Genomic DNA, 19,332 nt, shown 5'->3' with positions numbered 1-19,332 from the left:
CTCACCCATCGGGGGCCTCCCGGCAGACCCCATGCTTGCAGGGCTCGTGGGCACAGTGGTGGCTGGGAGGGAGGCAGAGCGGGGGCAGGGAACCCGGGGGACAGAGGCAGCGGAAGCCGTTCTCGCCATCCACGCAGGAGCCTCCCTCGCCACAAGGGTTGGAGGTGCACTCGTTGATCTCCACGTTGCAGAGGGGCCCTGGGAAACACACAGTGGGCAATCTCATCCCAGAACTAGGATGGTGGAGCCAACCAGGTGTGGGGGGGGGGATGGAGTTTGTAAAGACAGGGGACAATGTGAGCCCTGGTGTAAACCTTGACTGCTCAGAAGGCTGAGGTCCCAGGATCCAAGTTTGAAGGCAGCCAGGTTAAGAAAGTCTGTGAGACTTTTTTTTTGGTCAGTTGTGGGGTTTGAACTCAGGACCTGGGAGCTGTCCCTAAGCTTATCTGCCAAGGCTAGCACTCTACCGCTTGAGCCCTCACGCCACTTCTGGTTTCCTGGTGATTCACTGGAGAGGAATCTCAGGGACTTTCCTGGCCCAGGTGGTGCTGTAACCCCGATCCTCAGATCTCAGCCTCCGGAGGCACAAGCCATCGGCACGCCACCGATGAAGCTCTTTTCTCCAACTACCCAGCAAAAAGCCCTAAGTGGAGGTGTGGCTCAAGCAGTAGTGCACCAGCTGTAAGGGAAAAGACTATGGGACATCACTCAGGCCCTGAGTTCAAGCCCAGGATCGGCACCTCAACATTAGAAAAAAAAAGAAATAAAATAAACCGGGGGAGACGCCCGGTTGGAAATCTGGGGGGCCGGCTGGGCGCTCACCTGTGAAGCCCGGCCGGCAGACGCAATCGTAGCGGTCGATGCCGTCCCTGCAGACCCCGAAGCTGCAGGGGTTACTGGCACAATCGTCGACGTTCACCTCGCAGTTCACACCTGCCGGAGGGGACCAAGGCCAGGAGTAGCCCGCGCTTCCAAGCCCCCACTTCCGCCTCCCTCCCTCCAGCCGGCCAGCCCCGGGCCCAGCCTTACCCGTGGTGCCCGGAGGGCAGCGGCACAGGTACTTATCCACCAGGTCCAGGCACTTGCCCCCGTGGCGGCAGGGCTGGCTGCGGCACTCGTCCACCTGGCTCTCGCAGCGTGTGCCCGTGTAGCCGGGCGCACAGGCGCACGAGAAGCTGGCGATGCCGTCCACGCAGCGCCCGTGGTGGCACGGGTCGGGGGAGCAGTCGTCCACATTGCGCTCACACAGGGTGCCCTCGAAGCCTGCGGGGCAGCCATACGCTCAGGCTCCACCCCTTTGCCAAGGGCCCCGCCCACAATCGTGGCTTCCACCAATCCTGGCCCAGGGACCCGGCAGAGGGCGGACCCCACACAGGCCACACCCACACACTCGCCTTCCGGTCTAGTTCCAAGCCCCACCCCTGGAACAGGCCACGCCCACGCCTGCCCACGCCCACTACCTTCACGCTACCAGCCCCACCCATTTCCCCGGTGGCACTTCCCACGTTGCCATGTGCACGCACCCAGCTCTCTGCCAGACCGTTTGTCCCTGCCTTTAGCCTTACCCTCAGCCTGTTTCCACCTTGAGCTCTACCCACCCCCCCCACTCTCATCACTGGCTCCGTCCCTGATCTTGCCTTGCAGAAATCCCACCCTTCCCAGTCTCTCCCCAAGCCTGTCATTGGCTCTCTCTGGCACAAGGCCCGCCTCCAGGTTCTTGCTGGGCTGTCACTGGCCGGTCCTCACCTTCGGCACAGCGACACTCGTAGCCATCTGGTTGGTCCACACACTTGGCGCCATTCCTGCAGGGTGTACTTGCACACTCATCGACGTCCAGCTGACACATGGACCCACTGAAACCTGGGGTGTGGAGTGGGAGGGCCTCTGAGCAGTCACCTCTCACACACAGCCTGGCCTGGCTGGTGTCAACCCTTTAGTGGTCATATTGTCCTAACTGGTGGTTTCTATTATAAGACACTAATATGATCTTACCAGGTTTAGGTTGACTGCACAAAACCGTGTGTGTGTGTGTGTGTGTGTGTGTTGCTGGTCCAAGAACTTGAACTCAGAGCACTGTCCCTGAGCTTTTTTGCCCAAGGCTGGCACTTGAGCCACATCCCCACTTCTGGCTTTTTTAGTTGCTTATTGGAGATAAGAGTTCACTGATGACCCTACCCAGGCTGACTTTGGGCCATCCTGATCCTCAGATCTTAGCCCCTTAAGTAGCTAGAATGACAGGTGTCAGCCAAGGGCAACCAGCTCACGCCTAATCCGGTCCCTGGCTCCTCACCTGAGGGGCAGGTACAGCTGAAGCCGTTTACTCGATCTTTGCAGACGCCCCCGTTAACACACGGGCTGCTCTGACACTCGTCGATGTCCACTTCACAATAGGTTCCTGTGAAGCCTGCGTGGAGTGGAGAGGGAGAGAATTAGTGACACATCGGGGTACTCTGGCTTGGAGGGGTGCAAGGAGGAACATACTCCCCCCTCTCTACACAGAGATGGATCCCCAGATCAAATCAGGCTGAGGGGTTTTGTTTTGTTGGTCCTGAGGCCTGGGCACTGTCTCTGAGCTCTTCCACTCAAGGCTAGCGCTCCACCACCTTGAGCCACCATGCCACTTCCAGTTTTCTAGTGGTCAATTGGAAATAAGCATCTCAGGCTGGCTTTGAGCCATGATCCTCAGATTTACTGCACGCTGACTCTTTGTGTGGCAGTGTCCTGACTAGACCAAGCACGTTATGGGTTTTGCTTCCATTCCAACCTCTTCTTTCCAGTCCTCAAACTATGTCCTACCCAACCCCAGGGCCTTGACAAAGCCCTCACATCTCACCCTAACTTAACTGCAGCATTGCCGGGGCTCTCCCAGTGTAGCCCCACCCAGGATCTTCCCAGTGTCCATTCCCTTTTCCCTGCCCCAAAATGAGGCCTCAAGTCCATCCCAGGCAGTCAAGTGCACATTTTCATTTGACCATGCATGCTTTCCTGCAACAAGACCTTTTTTGGTTTTTTTGGTATGTGTGCCTGTACTGGAGCTTAACTCAGGGCCCGGATGCTGTCCATTAGCTTTGGCACTCGAGGCTAGTGCTCCATCACTAGAACCACAGCTCTACTTCCAACCTTTTGGTAGTTAATTGGACTTTCGCGCCTGAGCTGGCCTTGGATGGTAATCCCTGAATCTTGGCATCCTGAGTAGCTGGGATTACAGGAGCGGGTCACACGTATGACAAACTCGGAAGATTGTGCTCTGCCCCTGTCTGCACCTCGCCAAAGCTACCGATCTTTATGGTAGGGGAGGGGAGAGGAAAGGGAGCGACGATACGGAGCACCATACCCAAGCCTTCACCCCAGCTAAGTGCGCATGCTCTATCACTGAGCTCCATCCAATCCCCAGCCCAGGGATTCTACACTAAACCCCACCCCTTGCCCACCTAGGCCCCGCCCACACGCCTGGCCACGCCCCAGGCTCTAGCGCGGGCCCCGCCCACCCTGCCCCGCCCCATTCTCTGGCCCCGCCCACGACGCACCCGCCATGCAGATGCAGGTGAACTGGCCGATGCGATCCAGACAGGTGGCCTGGTTCCGGCAGGGCCCGGACAGACACTCGTTGACGTCGGTCTCGCAGCGAGGCCCGGTGTAGCCGCGGCCGCACTGGCACAGGAACGACCCCTGCGTGTTCACGCACCGGCCCAGGTGCTCACACGGGTTGGCGCCTGCAGAAGAGGGCAGGAGCCGGCATGGGCGCGGCCGGCCGGGCGCCGCCCCTGCCCCGCGCCGCCGCCGCGCCGCCGCCCTCACCAATCGAGCACTCGTCCACGTCCTGGTCGCACGCCCCGCCCGTGAAGCCCGGCGGACAGGTGCAGATGGCCCGGCCGTTCACAGGGTTGGTGTCACAGATGGCGTCGTCGTGACAGGGGTTGCTGACGCAGGCGTCATCCAGGTGACAGAGGAGGCCTGAGAACAGCGTGGGGGGGGTCAGAGGCTGCCAGGTCAAAGGCCACACGTCGCCCAGGGACATCTGAGGGGTGAGGCCTGCAGCCCCGCCCACCCCCAGAGGTCTGTGTGTGACACCACCAGCCCTGGCATTTGTTTTTCCCCCACTCCTGGGCTTGGGCTCAGGGCCGGAGCACTGTCCCTGGGCTTTCTCGAGGCCAGAGCTCTGCCACTGGAGCCTCAGCACCACTTCTGGCTTTTTTTTTTCTATGTATGTGGTACCCAGGAATTGAACCCAGGTCTTTGTGCGTGCTAAGGAAGCACTCTACCACTAGGCCGAACTCCCGGCCCCCTCTTTCTATTTATTTTATACATATAAAACTTCAAACCTATAGGAAAACTGAACCTTGCTACACACACCACTCAAGTTCCACTGTTGGTAATCTGCTAATCTTTTCTTTTTCCTAAGCCTTTGAAAGTGGGAAACACACACTGTTTTGAAATGTACTGGCTCTTCCAGTTACGTAAGGGTTCTACTCCAGACCTTCGCTTCTGTTCTACCCTCTGCCAGGGATGCTGGCTCCCTAAGTGCCTTCTCTCATCTTGGCTGTTTCCAAAAGTTCTCTGTCTCTGCTCACACAACCCTTACTTCTCCTTCCCAATGGCCTTGGCCTTGAACAGTGTGCTAGCTTCCTCCAAGAAGCTCTGAGGCTCACCCTTCACCCCAAATCCAGCATCCTGCACAACCTCCATCCCTCTCTCTCTACTTTTTTCTTTTTTCATACACACATGCATGCATCACTGGGGTTTGAACTGAAGACTTTGCACTTGCTAGGTAAGCACTCTGCCATGTGAACCATACTCTCCCCCCCCCCACCATCAGCCCTCTTGTGCCTTATATTAGTTTTGTTTGGGACAGAGTCTCATGGATTTCTTTCTTTCTTTCTTGGTAGTCATAAAGCTTGGACTCAGAAGCTGGGCTCTACCCTTGAGGTCTTTTGTGCAAGGCTCGCGCTCTACCAATTGAGCCACAGCACCACTTCCAGCTTTTTCTGTGTATGTGGTACAGAGGAATCAAACCCAGGGCTTCCTGCATGCTAGTCAAGCACTCTACCACTACGCAACACTCCGCACTCCACTTCTGGCTTTTTGAGTGGTTCACTGGACATGAGTCTCAAGGGGACTTTTCTGCCCGGGCTGGCTTTGATCCATGATCCTCAGATCTCAGCCTCCTGAGTAGCTAGGATTACAGGTGTGAACCACCTCGCCCGGCTCTCTCGTGGATTTTTGTTTTGCCACAGCCAGCTTCAGATCATGATCCCAGCAATCATTACCTCCAAAATAACTACTACAAGCACAAACCACGCCTAGTTTACTTGTGGAGTTGAGGGCCTTGCTCTCCTTAAAGGCCTGAACTAGCCTCAAGCGGAGCCATTATCCACCTGCCCCTTGCCTCCCACCATGGCTGGGCTGCAGGCATCAGCGAGAAGCACAACCCTTGGCTCTCTCCTGGGTTCTGGAGCTTGAACCCAGGGCCTGACGCACATTTCCAGCCACTCACCAGTCTTGCCCATGGGGCAGGCGCAGTAGAAGGAAGCCACACGGTCATGGCAGGTGGCCCCGTGGAAGCACACGGCCGTGGCACAGTCATCAATGTTCTGGCTGCAGCTCTCGCCGGTCCAGCCGTTGACACACACGCAGCTGTGCCCTCCCAGCGTGTTAAAGCACGTGCCCCCGTTGTGGCATGCATTGGGCTGCAGCTGGCACTCGTCCACGTCCTCCGTGCAAAACTGACCTGGGGCATTCACACGAGCAGACGCCTTTATAGTGTGTGTGTGTGTGTGTGTGTGTGTGTGTGTGTGCATGCCACCCTCAGGCCTGCCCCTCTCCCAGCTCCCCCGAGTCCTGGCACCCACCTGTCCACTCAGGAGGACACTGGCAGTTGTAGGTGTTGACGCCATCCACGCATGTCCCCCCATTGAGACACCGGTGTCCGGGGCAGTCATCCACGTTCACCTCACAGTGCTGGCCCTCGAAACCTGGCGTGGGGATGGCGAGGGGAGGGGGTGTCACCTGGCCTGCCCTCCCTTCCCAGCAGCCCCCACCCCGCCTCCCCGGTCTCATGGGCCCCTCACCAGGAAGGCAGGCACAGTCGTAGGAGAGCTCGCCACTCTGGCGGCAGGTGCCCCCGTTCTTGCAGGGCGACGGGGAGCAGGGCACAGGGGCACTCTCGCACAGCGGCCCCGTGTAGCTGCCTGGGCACTGGCAGTGGAAGGAGCCGGGAGTGTTGAAGCAGGTGCCACCATGGCGGCAGGGCCGCCCCGTGCGACACTCGTCCACGTCACTTCGGCAGCTTCGGCCCTGGAAGCCCGGGGGGCAGGAGCAGACAAAGCGGCCGTCGGACCCCACCGAGCAGGGCGCGCCATGGGCACACGGACTGCTGAGACAGGGGTCAGGCAGCGAGCAATCCGGACCTGGAGGGACCAGTGGAGGGTGAGCCGGGCAAGTCCACACCCTGGCCGGCCTCGGGCTCCCTCCCGTCCACCCCTCCGTCCCTCACCTCGGAAGCCACGGAGACAGCGGCAGGAGAAGCGGGCGGCGCCTGCCACTACTGAGCTCTGGCAAACGCCACGGCCAGCACAGGGGCCCGAGTGGCAGGGATCTTCCAGCTCACACCGCTCACCCACCCAGCCTGGGGGGCACCTGTGGGCAGAGGCGGCATGGTGGGGGCAGCACAGGCTCAGGTGGCCCCTGACACAGAGATGACACCCCAAGACACAGCAGGCTGTGACAGCAGAGTGGGTCACGCCTGTAATCTCAGCTACTCAAGGAGGCTGAGAGCTCAAGATTACGATTCCAAGTCAGCTGGATGGGAAAGTTCCCTGAGTTCAAGACCCAAGACTAGCCAAATGAGAAGACACACCCTCTCAATGGGCCAGCACACACACACACACACACACACACACACACACACACGCATTCATTCTCACAACAAATATGTACTGTGCATCTACTATAGGCTAACACAACAAAAGTGGTTCTTACCAACTCGGTCCTCACAGCCAGCCAGGCCAGGCAAAGAAAATACAGACAAGTCACGTATTAATACACAACATGCTCGTGGTGGGGGCCAAAGGCTAAAAGCTATTTCCTTACCCCCCAGAAACTATAGCTAGACCCGTATTTGGGAAGAGGGGAAGAAAGAAAGTGCCCGACACCAGTGTCTCAAGCTTCTCATCTCAATACTCAGGTGGCTGAGATCTGAGGTTCCAGGCTGGCACCGTCTGTCAGACTCTTATCTCCATTTTTTGCTCAAAAAATCAAACAAGAATCTCAGAGCCAGCACCCAGGAGCTGCGTTCAAGCCCTGAGACCGGCAGAAACGAACAGCCTCAGCCTCTCAGCTACCCAGATGAGTCCCAGGGGGGCCTGTGACACTCCCAGGGCAGCGACACCATCTCCCCCAGGCCCCGGACAGCAAGCCACAGCCTCCCAGCGGGACCCGGGCGACTCCTGGCTCCCACGGCCCCTGGGCGGCCCCTGGCCTAGCTTCCTGGCATCTGTGAGACGCTCATCTCCCATGAACCAGCCCCACCCCCCCGAAAAAAGTGGGGTCCTGGCTGGAGAGGCAGCGCACCCGCCTGGCAGGAGAAAGCTCAGGGACCCCAAAAACACAATTAATTAAAAAACAATGTTAACAGCCTGGGTGTGGTGGTGGGAGATTCGAGGAGGGAGGAGATCCAGGCGTCCCCCCCGCCCCCCCCCCACGGCCCCCGCCCCCCCCTCCGGCTGTCCCAGAAACGCAGGTGACTCAGGTCCTCCCGGCACCCACAACCCCCCCACCCGGGGCAAGTCGGGGCCGGGCGGGCAGGGATGCGGGCGGGCCCGGCGGGCCGCCCCCCCTCCGCCCCCCTCCCCGCGCCCAGGCCGCAGGCCGCGGGTCCCCTGCGGGGCGGAGCGGCCCCTCCCTCCCGCCCTCCCTCCCGCCGCCCCGGGCCCGGTTCCCACGCTGGGCGCCCGCCCCGCGCCCCCGACGACCGGTCGGGCCGGTTCGGCCCCAGCCCGCGCCCCGCCCCGCCCCGCGCGCGCCCCGGGCCAGGGGGGAGCGGGTCGTGCGGAGGGCGCGCGGGGCGCGCGGGGTGCCCGGGACCGGGCGGGCGGGCGGCCCCGAGGTCCCCTCTGAGAAGGGGCGGGAAGTCTGAAAGACGTGTGGGGGGGGATCGGGGCGGAACTCGGGGAGCTCCGGAGCCCGAGTCCGCTCCACCGCGGGGCCGATCCGGGCTCCGGGCGCCCGCGCGCGCCGGTGATTCACCTGTCCGCGGGGCGGGGCGGCCCGGGGCGCATCCACCTGTCGGCCGCGGTCCAGGCGCGGCGGCGCACGGCGCAGGCGCGGCGCCCCCCCCCCCCCAGCCGTCGAGGGTGCGGCCGAGCGCGGCCGGGCCGGGGAACCCGCGTGGGCCGCGTGCGCGGGAGGAAGCCCCCTCCGCGGGTCTGCAGTCACCCGATCCGCCCCCTCCACGTCCCGTGTGCATTGAATGAACCACTGTGTGGCTCGGGTCCATGGCTAGGATGCCCCCCCTCATCCCCGGGGAAAATAAACCTTCCAGAGGGTTCCCCATCCGGCCACCATTTCCTGTACCCCTCACATGGAGGGCTTCACGCTAGGCACTGGCATCTGTCACTCACCCCACAATCCCAGCTACTCAGGGGGCTGAGACCTGAGGATCCTGATTAGCAGCCAGGCCAGGCAGGAAAAGTCGAAGAGACTCTTCACCAAGGAACCACCAAAAAGCTGCAAGTGGAGCTGTGGCCCAAGTGGTAGAGCCCCAGACTTGGGGGCCTGGGGAGCTCAGGGACAGTACCTGGGCCTTTGAGTTCAAGCCCCAGTACAAGTACACACACACACACACACACACACAGCAGCTCCAGACACTTGCCCAAGGTGGCCTAGAGCCCAGAATGAGAACTCAGCTCCATCTGCCTCTTCTGGACCTTCCCCTGGACCCTGCTTGGCAACCTCGGCCTTCTCCCTTTCTTTCTATTATAGAACATCTCCATGCTTGGGAATCCTGCATGGAGAAACACTCCCACTTCCTAGATGCATGCAGGAAAGTTCAGAGGGGTCAAGCAACCAGCCCAGGGTCACACAGCCAGAAAGTGGGGGGCAGAGCTGGATGGCATTGAAGACCTCCTGCATTAAATCCTGAGGTCTGGGCGGCGGTGCCTGATGCCCCACTCCAATGCGTTATTGAGTCAGTAACAGTTGTCTGGGGCCCAGGGGAAGTTATACAGGCCTGTAACCTCAGCTCCTCAAGAAGCTGAGATTCAAGGGTCTCAGTTCCAAGTTAGCCAGGGCAGGGAAAGTCTGTGAAGTTTTTATCTCTGATTAACTAGCAAGAATTGGAGCTGTGGCTTAAATCCCAGAGAGCCATCCCCAAGTGAGAACACTCAAAGAACTCAGAGCTCAGGCCCCGAGTTCAAGCCCCGGAACCATTCAAAAACAAAGACAAAAACCTGAGGCCAGGAGTTTGGCCCAGTGGTAGAGTGCTTTCCTAGCATGCATGAAGACTCGGGTTCCATTCTTTGGTGCCACACACACAGAAAAAGCTGGAAATGGTGCTGTGGCTTAAGTGGTAGAGCTCTAGCCTTGAGAAAGCCCCAAAAACAATGCTCAGGCATTGAGTTCAAGCCCCGGGCTTGGCCAGAAAAAGAAAAAAGAGAGCTTAGTGCAGGTGGCTCACGCCTGTAATCCTAGCTCCTGAGGAAGCTGAGCTCTGAGGATCAAGGTTCAAATCCAGCACAGGTAAGAAAATCCCCGTGAGACTCTTATCTCCAATGAACCACCAGAAAAAGCAGAAGTGGTGATGGGGCTCAAATGGCAGAGCACCGAGAGGCTCAGGAACAGTGCACAGGCCCTGAATTTAAGCCTCAGGACTAGCAAAAATACAGGAATGAAATTGTCTCCCTCAGGGAACTTTTCCATTTGACCTTAGGAAGCCAAGGGCTCTGCGCAGTGTCAGGAACCCATTTCCCAGAGGAGGAAACTGAGCCTTGGAGGGTTTAATTCCCAGCCTGTTAGCAACCACGTGGGATTTTAACCCAAGCAGAACCTCCCCATCACGCGCCCCCGTTCTTGACCTCGCTTCGTTCCTAAAGGGAACATGAGAAGTTCCCCAAACCACACACATGGAAGAAGCTGCAGAAAGCATGCCACCGTGGGTGAAGACAGGGGAAGACGCCCCCCACACCCCTTGAAATTAGGGAGGGGACTTCCCCAGGGAGGGCCCGGGGCCAGGCACTCACAGGCAGGCAGCCTCCCCCGAGGGCAGCTGAGTGCAGCGACCTCCATTGGCACACGGGCTTCCATCCAGGCAAGGGGGGGCTGTGGGGGTGAAGAAAGGTAAGGGGGGTCAGCCTGAACCGGGATGAACCCCAAACCAAGGTCACAGACCGCCCACCCGCCCTCCTCCTTGCGTATCTCCCTCTGCCAGGCAACAGCTGCATGGACCTGGGGGTGGAGGGGGGGTCGTCTCCGTGGGTGCAAGGATGTCCCCCATCTCCAGTTCCCACGGCCCCCCGCCCCAGCCCCAGCTGCTGGGCCGCAGCTGTCCCTGCCAGCCTGAGCCCTGGGAACCACAAGGCAGGGGTGGGAAGAGGAGGGGCCAGCTTGTCCCAGATGTGGGGGCTCCAGGAAGTCGCCCCCGGGTGTGCAGGATGGGGAATGTGTGTGTGGAGGGGGGAGGGTGTTCAAGTGAGATCACAGTGGGCCTCTCCACCGGCTCGGGGCTCCCGCCTGTCCTCTGGTGGCTCTGGAGGCTGAGGTCTCGAGGACCAGCAGTTGGAAGCCAGGCAGGGTGGAGCAGGAAAACTGCATCCAATGCTCTTATCTCCAAGGAACCAGCAAAAGGCTGGAAGTGAGCCTTGGTTCAAGTGGATGAGCGCTAGCTTTGAATTTAAAAAGCTGAGTCAGTCAGCGCCCCAGAACCTGACTTCAAATTTCAGTACTAATGGACCCCAAAATACATAAATAAAGAGGTCATCTTGGGACAGTGCAGGTGGCAGGGAATGCTGGACTGCAGCGCCCGCCCAGGCCAGCCTTGATGCTGGTTCTTGGGACAGAGACGACGGTGTGTTCCCAGGAAAGGGCTGGCAGTGTGGACAGCCACCTTGGGGTGCAGCCACCCAGAGGGAAGGGCAGCGGGCCAGGACAGGAGCTTCCCTGTCCAGCGAGCCCCTCCCCAGGGCTGTGGCCCAGCCTAACTGTCCTGCCAGGAGGGCCAGGGGTGTGGCCAGGTGTGAGCTAGTGGAGAATTGTGTGTGGGCAGGTGTGAGGATGACATAAACATCCCCGAGAGGGAGAGGGAGAGGGAGAGGGAGAGGGAGAGGGAGAGAGGGAGGGAGAGGGAGAGGGAGAGGGAGAGGGAGAGGGAGAGGGAGAGGGAGAGGGATATCTACTTGGGAGGCTGAGATCTGAGGATGGCAGGTCTGAAGCCAGCCTTGGAAGACAAACTCAGAGGATTCTTATTCCCAGTGAGCCAGCAAAAAGCACAAAGGGGAGAGGGGAGAGGGGAGTGTGGAGTGTGGAGCGGAGTGTGGAGCGTGGAGTGGAGTGTGGAGTGTGGAGTGGAGTGTGGAGTGTGGAGTGTGGCGCGTGGAGTGTGGCGCGTGGAGTGTGGAGTGAAGGATGAAATGCCAGCCTTGAGTAAAAGAGGCTCAGGGACCAAGATGCCCAGGCCCTGACTCTGAGCAAGAAAGGAAAGGGGGGGAGGGGAGGGGAAGAGGAGGGGGAGGAGGGGAGGTGGGGGGGAGGGGAGGCCCGGCCTGGCTCCAGACACCAGCTAGGCCCTGCATGAGCTCGTGGACACTGGCTGCTGAGGCGCGAGCCGGGGAGCGGGGAGCCACGCGCGCGTGTGTGCGTGTGCGCGCGTGTGCGCATGTGTGTGCGCGCGTGTGTGCGTGTGCGCGCGTGTGCGCATGTGTGTGCGCGCTCGTGTGTGTGTGCGCGCGTGTGCGCGCCTCCACGCGCCTGTCAAGCGCGTTGTCTGCGAAGGGGCTGCGCGTGCACCGCCGTGAGCACACACGCGTGTGGCGGGCGTGTCCCGGAGTCCAGGCCGCGCGTGCCCGGGGCCGCGGCGTGGGAGTGCGCGCGCGGGGTGACAGCGCACGGCGGGGCGGCCCGGCCCGGCTCCGGCCCGTCCCCGTCCCCGTCCCCGTCCCCGTCCCCGGCCCCGTCCCCTTCCCCGTCCCGGTCCCCCGTCCCCGGCCCCGTCCCCGTCCCCGTCCCCGTCCCGGTCCCCGTCCCCGTCCCCGTCCCCGGCCCCGTCCCGGTCCCCGGCCCCTTCCCCGTCCCCCGGCCCCGTCCCCGTCTCCCGTCCCCGTCCTCCGCCCCCGTCCCCGGCCCCGGCCCCCGGCCCCGACCCCGGCCCCTGTCCCCGTCCCCGTTCCCGGCCCCGGCCCTGGCCCAGTCCCGGTCCCCGGCCCCGTCCCCGTCTCCCGTCCCCGTCCTCCGCCCCCGTCCCCGTCCCCGTCCCCGTCCCGGTCCCGTCCCCCTCCCGCCCGGGCCGTCGTCTCCCCCGCCCCCGCCCGCCGGGTCTCCCGGGTCGGGGGTCGCGGCGCCCCTGCAGCCCCCACTCAGGCTCGGCCGGCCCCGCGGGTCCCCGCTTTGTCTGGCGAAGAAAAGCGTGAGGCCGGCGGGGGGAGGGGGTGTCTAGACGGCGGCCATTGTCCCGCGCGGGGGAGGGGAGGGGGCCCGGCCGGGGGGAGGGGCTGGGCCGCGGGGGGAGGGGGGAGAGGGGGCAGGGCTCGCGGTCCTCGTCCCTTCCCCGCCACGCACGGAGGAGGAGGTCCCGCGCGGCGGAGGGGGAGGGGAGAGGGGAGGGGAGGGGGAGGGAGGGGCGGGCGGGGCGGCTGCGCTGCCCCCCTCCGCTCCCCGGGCTCCGCTCCCCCGGCTCCGCTCCGCTCCGCGCGGCTCCGCCCCGGGTCTTGCGGCGCCCCGGCCTGGGAAGTTTTCGCCGAGTCCGGCGCTGGGAGAACTTGGCGCCCCCGTCCGCCCCCGCCCGCCCGCCGCGCGGGGAAGGGGCTTTTGTGCGAGGGCCGGGGCGGCGGCTGCGCACCCCGACCACTGCCCCCCAGGACCCCAGACCCGGGCGCGCGGGCCGGCCGGGCTCGGGGAGCACAGCCGCCCGCGCCCGGGTCTCCGCGCCTCGACCCCCGGGCCCCGGCCGCCCTCGACCCCCCCGGCCCCCCCGGGCCCCGCCGCCCTCCGGCCCGGCCTCACCTGCAGCCCCCGGCCCCGCCAGCAGCAGCAGCAGCAGCAGCAGCGGCGGCAGCGCCCGCCAGGGCGGCGGCGCCGGCGGCGGGGACATCGGACGGCGGCGGCAGCGCCCCGGCCCCTCGGCGGCCGCCCGCGACCCTCCCGCCTCCCGCCTCCCGCCTCCCTCCGCCCCGGGCTCCGGGCGAGTCCCGGGCCAGCCACCGCGCCGCCAGCTTCGCCCTGAGAGCGCCCGGCCACGCCCCCGGTCACGCCCCTGCGCGGGCCCCGCCTCGGCCACGCCCCGCCCCGGCCTCCCGGGGTCCCCCGCCCCGCCCGGACCCCGGAGCCCGGAGCCCGCAGGGCCCTGGGAAACAGGCGTCCCGGGACCCCGGGCCCCCACCCCAACACGCATACACACACACACACTCATACACCACACACCACACACCACACACTCACACTACATACACACACACACCACATACACACACCACACACCACACACACTACATACACACACACACACTACATACACACACACCACATACACTCACACCACACACCACACACTCACACCACATACACTCATACACACACACCACATACACACACACCACACACCACACACACTACATACACACACACACACTACATACACACACACCACACACTCACACTACATACACACACACCACATACACACACACCACACATACCACTCACACCACACACCACACACTCACACTACATACACATACACACCACATACACACACACACACCACACATACCACTCACACCACACACTCATACACCGCACATACCACACTCACACCACACCACACACACCACACTCACATACACACCACACACACACACACTCATATACCACACATACCACACACGCACCACACCACACATACACCACACACACCACACCCACATACGCACACCACACACACTCACATACACACTCATATACCACACATACCACACTCACACCACACCACACATACCACACTCATAACACACACTCACACACAACACACTCACACCACATACACACACACACACAGCGATTGGAGATCAGCCACCAGTCACCATGAAAACCCCATTGAGCAGCTTAGGAAGATCTGAAAACAATCCCCGTCAGTCCTGAAACTCAGGCCCCGCCTCCCAAGAAGCCCCCAGTGCAAGGTCCGCCCCCCAGAGCAGCCCCCCTTCTTCCCTGCACCCCTGCGACTCCGAGGCCTCAGCCAGGCCCAGGCCCAGAGCTTTCCCCAGCGTTCCTTCTTTCTGCACACCACCCCATCTCCAGGAGCTGTCCAGCTAAGAAGCCAACAGACACACTCCAGGGACGCGCTCAGGTCTCCCACATGCAAAACTAGGCACCTGGGGCTCACACCCGTAATCCCAGCCACCTAGCAGGCTGAGTGAGGTCTGAGGATCCCGGTTCAAAGCCAAGGGCATGGGAAATCTGTGAAATTCTAATCTCCAGTCAACCGCCAAAAAGCTGGAAGTGGGGCTGTGGCCCACGAGGTAGAGTGCTAGCCTTAAGGGAAAAAGTCAAGTGGTAGAGCTCTAGCCTTGAGAAAGCCCAAGGACAGTGCTCAGGCCCTGAGTTCAAGCCCCAGGTCTGGCAAAAAAAAAAAAAAAAAAAAGTTGCAGAACTGATATTGTCGTTTCTTCCAGGCACATCACTGCGATTCCCAAGAACACTGCACATCATCATGGCATTTCTTTCTTTCTTTTTTTTTAGGCAGTCGTGGGCCTTGAACTCGGCCTGGGCACTGTCCCTGAGCTCTTTAAGTCTACCACCCTACCCCTGAAACCTCAGTGCCACTTCAGGCTTTCTGGTGGTTAATTGATTATAAGAGTCTCATATATTCTTTAGTGCCCAGGCTGGCTTTGAACCGAGAACCTCGGACCTCAGCCTCCTGAGTAGTTAAGATTACGGGTGCGAGTCTCAGGCTTCTGAGTTTTTGCAGTGGGGGAAATGGAACCCAGGGCCTCAGGCATCCTAGGGAAGCCTTCCATCACAGAGCTACAATCCACAAGAGCCACGCCCCATCACCAAGCCACGCCCACAGCCAACGCACCACGCCCTCCTGTCCCAGCCACGCCCTCTCAACTGGGCCAAGCGCCGGAGCTGAGCAACCTCTACTGTCCAGCCACGCCCCAAGCGCGGAGCCACGCCCCCAGCCCAAGACTGAGGTTTGAACCTGGATTTGAGGGACTCCATCCAGCCTCAGGGAGTGCAGGGAGGGTAGGAAGGAGTGTAAGGTTCCAGCAGAGACAAAAAAGTTGCATAATAAGCTTGCGCACACACTTACTCACTATGAATGTGCTGAGAAAATGGGCCATGAGGAGGGTGAGGCGCCAAGCACTGCCAGTGCCATCTCCTAGAAGGAAATCCAGTCCCCTGGCTTCCAGGTCCCTGGAGCTGGCCCTCCCCCCCAACCCCCTCATCACCCCTGCTGTCGCGCTCTGTCAGACTCCAGTGATTTCAAAGCCCTGGCCCGAGCTCTTCTTTCTGCCTGCAACCAAAGGACCCTTGGAGCTTCCTCCTGGAGCAGGAACTGAAAAGAAATGGCGCCCGTGGCTGATACCGTCATCCCAGCTACTCGGGAGCCTGAGATCTGAGGATCACGGTTCAAAGCCAGTCAGGGCGGCAAAGTGTGTGAGCCTCTCTTCTCCAATGACCCACCACCAAAGGTGGAACTGTAGTTCAAGGAGCTGAAAAGCAGAGAGAGAGAGAGAGACAGGGACAGAGAGACAAAGAGAATTTGTGTGCTCGGGGCTAAACTCTCTACCACCTGAGCCATAGCTTCTTTTGGTTTTTTGATTAATTGAGTCTCACGGACTTTCTTGCCTAAGCTGGCTTTGAACCAGACTCTTCAGATCTCAGTGTCCTGTGTAGTTAGGATGACAGGTGTGAGCCCTGGGCACCGGCCCAAACCACCTTCTTCACTGCCACCCCTTGAGCCGTGGCATCCCGAGAAGGATCTGTTGCTGGAGGCCCAACTTTCTGGGGCTGGAAGGGCAGCTTTCTCCAGAGTGCTCCCTGACAGGATGCTGAGCTCCTCATTAAGAACAAGTAGCCAAGGAACATGCACATCCATTTTCCTGGCACAGCTTGTACAAGCTGCCGGCCCCAGGGTGGGTGACGTGAGGATGGAGAAGAAGAGTGGTGGTGAGTGTGGTCAGAGAGCTTGCTATGCAAGCTCAGTATGGAACACGGAAACCTGATGGAATTGTTTTTTGGGTTTTTTTGTGGGTCGTGGGGCTTGAACTCTGGGCCTGGACGCTGTCCTTGAGCTCTTCAGCTCAAGGCTACCAGCCTAGAGCCATAGCCCCACTTCTGGTTTTCTAGTGATTAATTAGAGATAAGAATCTCACCATCTTTAATGCCCAGGCTGGCTTTGAACCTCCATCCTCAGATCTCAGCCTCCTGAGTAGCTAGGAGGACAGGTGTGTGCCATCACACCCGGCCTCATGGAACTGTTTTAAGAAGAAGAAAGCAGCTGGGCTGTGTGTGTGTGTGTGTGTGTGTGTGTGTGTGTGTGTGTAGACTGTAGCTCATGCCTGTCCTCCTAGCTACACACAAGGCTGAGATCTGAGGATTTGGGATGCAAGCCAACCTTGGCAGAAAAGTCTGTGAGACTCTTATCCTTGAGCTGTGCCTCAAGGGTGGAGATCAGCCTTGAAGAGGGGAAAAGAAAAAGCTCAGAAACAGTGCCCACAGGTCCTGGGTTCAAGCCCAGGACTGACACACATGCACACTCGCACACACACACACACAAGTCGTTTGGTTACAGCACTTCTTTTTATTTATTTGTTTTGTCAGTCTTGGGCTTGAACTCAGGGTCTGAGCACTGTCCTTGGACTTTCTCAAGGCTAGAGCTCTACCACTTGAGCCTCAGCACCACTTCTGGCTTTTTTCTATGTATGTGGTACCAAGGAATCGAACCCGGGTCTTTGTGCATGCTAGGCAAGCACTCTACCACTAGGCCAGATCTTTCTTCTGAGCCTGGCATCCATCGTATTCCAGCTACTTCCTGAGTTACCAAACCCCATTGCATTCTTGGGGTACTGGGCTCTGGAGGTGACCTGAGTGGTAGAAACTAGAGGACACAGCATGGCTCTGCTGTCCTCCCCAGCCTCCAGGGAGGGCCAGGCCCTAGGGGTCCTGATCCCTGGGCCATCCCACAGCGGTTCCCACGCTCCGCATCGCGGACGTGATGGGCTTGGATGCGTGCCCCTTCCCCTGCTCCCGCTCCAGACTTGGCTGAAGCCTACATTTCTCTTCCATGAGCTCAGTCCCCCGGGGACGCGGGACCTGGGGCCAGGCCAAGACGCAGCTGCCTGCGCCCTGACGCGGAACCTGAGCCCCGGCCGGCCGTCCGCAGCCCGGAGCAGAAGCTGGCACCAGGTCCCCCACACCCAGGCGGGGAACCAGGAGCTGGGCGGATTCAGCGACACACAGGCAGGGAGGGTGGGCCTGTGGCCTGGGGACCCCACCAGACCTGGAACACCCCCGGAGCCTCCCCACTGCTCAGAGAGGCACTGTCTGCACTCCACTTGAGCGCTTCTCCTTTCTGACTGCCATTGCAGCCTCTGCACGTGGAAGGAAGGGTGTGTGTGTGTAGCTACATTTCCAGCCTTTTGGTGGCTACACAGAGATGTGAGTCTCTTGGAGACAGGCACTAGTGGCTCATGCCTGTAATCCTAGCTACTCTGGAGATTGAGATCAGAGGATCGTAGTTCAAGGCCAGGCAGGCAGGAAAGTTGGTGAGACTCTTTTTCAGCCAGTCCTGGGGCTTGAACTCAGGACCTTGGCTCTGTCCCTGAGCTACTTTTTGCTCGAGGCTAGAGCTCTACTGCTTGAAACACAGCACCACTTCTGGCTTTTCCTGTGTATGTGGTACTGAGGAATTAAACCCAGGAATTCATGCATGCTAGGCCAACACTCCACCACTAGGCCACATTCCCAGCCTGGTGAGACTCTTATCTCCAATAAACTACTCAGAAAAAGCTGGAAGTGGCACTGTGGCTCATGTGGTAGAGCTCTAGCCATTTGCAAAAGAGCTCCCAAGTCCTGAGTTTAAGCCCAGCACAAAGGAGGAGGAGGCTGGAGGCTGGGGGGGTGGGGGCGGGAGAAAGAGAGAGAAACAGAGTGGGGGGGAGACAGAATCTCAGTCTTGTAGACTTTCTTGTCCCAGCTGGCTTTTAACGGTGATCCTCCGATCTCAGCCTCTTGTGTGGTGAGAATTACAGATGTAGCCAGTAGCCACTGGAGTCCATCTGGAAGGGCTTTTTTCTTTTTTCCTGGTGGCTCATTCAGACTTCCCTGTTTTTCCCACCTTCATTCAGTCATTTAGGAAATGTGTTTTGAATGTCCTTGGTAGCTAGGGAATGGCTGGCAGATGCGAGGTCTGGAGACAAGATACTCAGGTCTGGAGACAAGCCTGAGTACCAGAACAAAACAACAACAAAAGAAAATGAAGAAACAAAGCAGACTGGGCACGCTGGTAAACCTAGCGACTTAGGAAGCTGAGAAATGCAGAGCCAGCCCAGGCAGGAGAGCCCTGCCATGCTAGTCTCCCAACTACCCAGCAAAATGGCCAGACGTCGAGCTGTGGCTTCAGTGGCAGGGCACATCCTTGAGCAAAAGCAGCTCAGAGACGATACCCAGGCCCTGAGATTGCTCAAGCCCTGGGGTTGGCAGGCACACGCGCGCGGGCACACACACACACACTCACACACACTCACACACACTCACACACACACAGTGCTTTCCTAATGCAGTGGAGCTCTGGCTTCAGGCCCCAGCGCTGGGTTGACAGGCCAGGCCAGGAGAGGACAGCACAGCAGGGACTTCAGTGGGCATCTGAGGAACGGGGTCTCTGTGAGGATCACTTAACATTGGGAGAGGAAGCTGGAAGTGAGGTCCAGTCAGAGAGCAGGCATGGAGGAGCCATGGAGGGATAAAAGGAATACCAAGGGGGAGGGGAGGCCAGAGGGTCTGGATTCTACCCTCAGGGCAGCGGGGTCCCGGGGAATTCTATGGGGGATGTGTCACCCTGGGGGGAGGGGCGGTCCTGCCCTCTGGCTTCCCGGGAGACGTGTCCCCAGCGTTCGCACGCCC

General features: G+C 60.3%; 1 protein-coding gene across 1 annotated transcript in view; it reads right to left on the bottom strand.

The window, feature by feature from the left end:
• The window catches only part of Notch3 (notch receptor 3), a 34,314-nt gene extending 18,515 nt beyond the window's left edge, over positions 1-15,799 (bottom strand). The window contains exons 1-14 of the mRNA XM_090331534.1: positions 15,794-15,799; positions 13,210-13,549; positions 10,236-10,314; positions 6,494-6,636; positions 6,069-6,407; positions 5,850-5,972; positions 5,495-5,728; positions 3,799-3,954; positions 3,528-3,713; positions 2,291-2,404; positions 1,747-1,860; positions 1,030-1,263; positions 823-933; positions 6-198 (exon numbers count right to left, since the gene is read on the bottom strand). Of these exons, the coding sequence (XP_090187660.1) occupies positions 6-198; positions 823-933; positions 1,030-1,263; positions 1,747-1,860; positions 2,291-2,404; positions 3,528-3,713; positions 3,799-3,954; positions 5,495-5,728; positions 5,850-5,972; positions 6,069-6,407; positions 6,494-6,636; positions 10,236-10,314; positions 13,210-13,549; positions 15,794-15,799 (2,372 nt within the window). The remainder of the gene's footprint in view (positions 1-5; positions 199-822; positions 934-1,029; positions 1,264-1,746; positions 1,861-2,290; positions 2,405-3,527; positions 3,714-3,798; positions 3,955-5,494; positions 5,729-5,849; positions 5,973-6,068; positions 6,408-6,493; positions 6,637-10,235; positions 10,315-13,209; positions 13,550-15,793) is intronic.
• Positions 15,800-19,332: the final 3,533 nt, after the last annotated feature.

This window comes from Megascapheus bottae, chromosome 1 (assembly GCF_031878675.1).
Source record: "Megascapheus bottae isolate mThoBot1 chromosome 1, mThoBot2.hap1, whole genome shotgun sequence".
Taxonomy (NCBI): domain Eukaryota; kingdom Metazoa; phylum Chordata; class Mammalia; order Rodentia; family Geomyidae; genus Megascapheus; species Megascapheus bottae.
The sequence above is the reverse complement of the archived record's forward strand: the minus strand, read 5'-3'. Positions and strand labels throughout refer to the sequence as shown.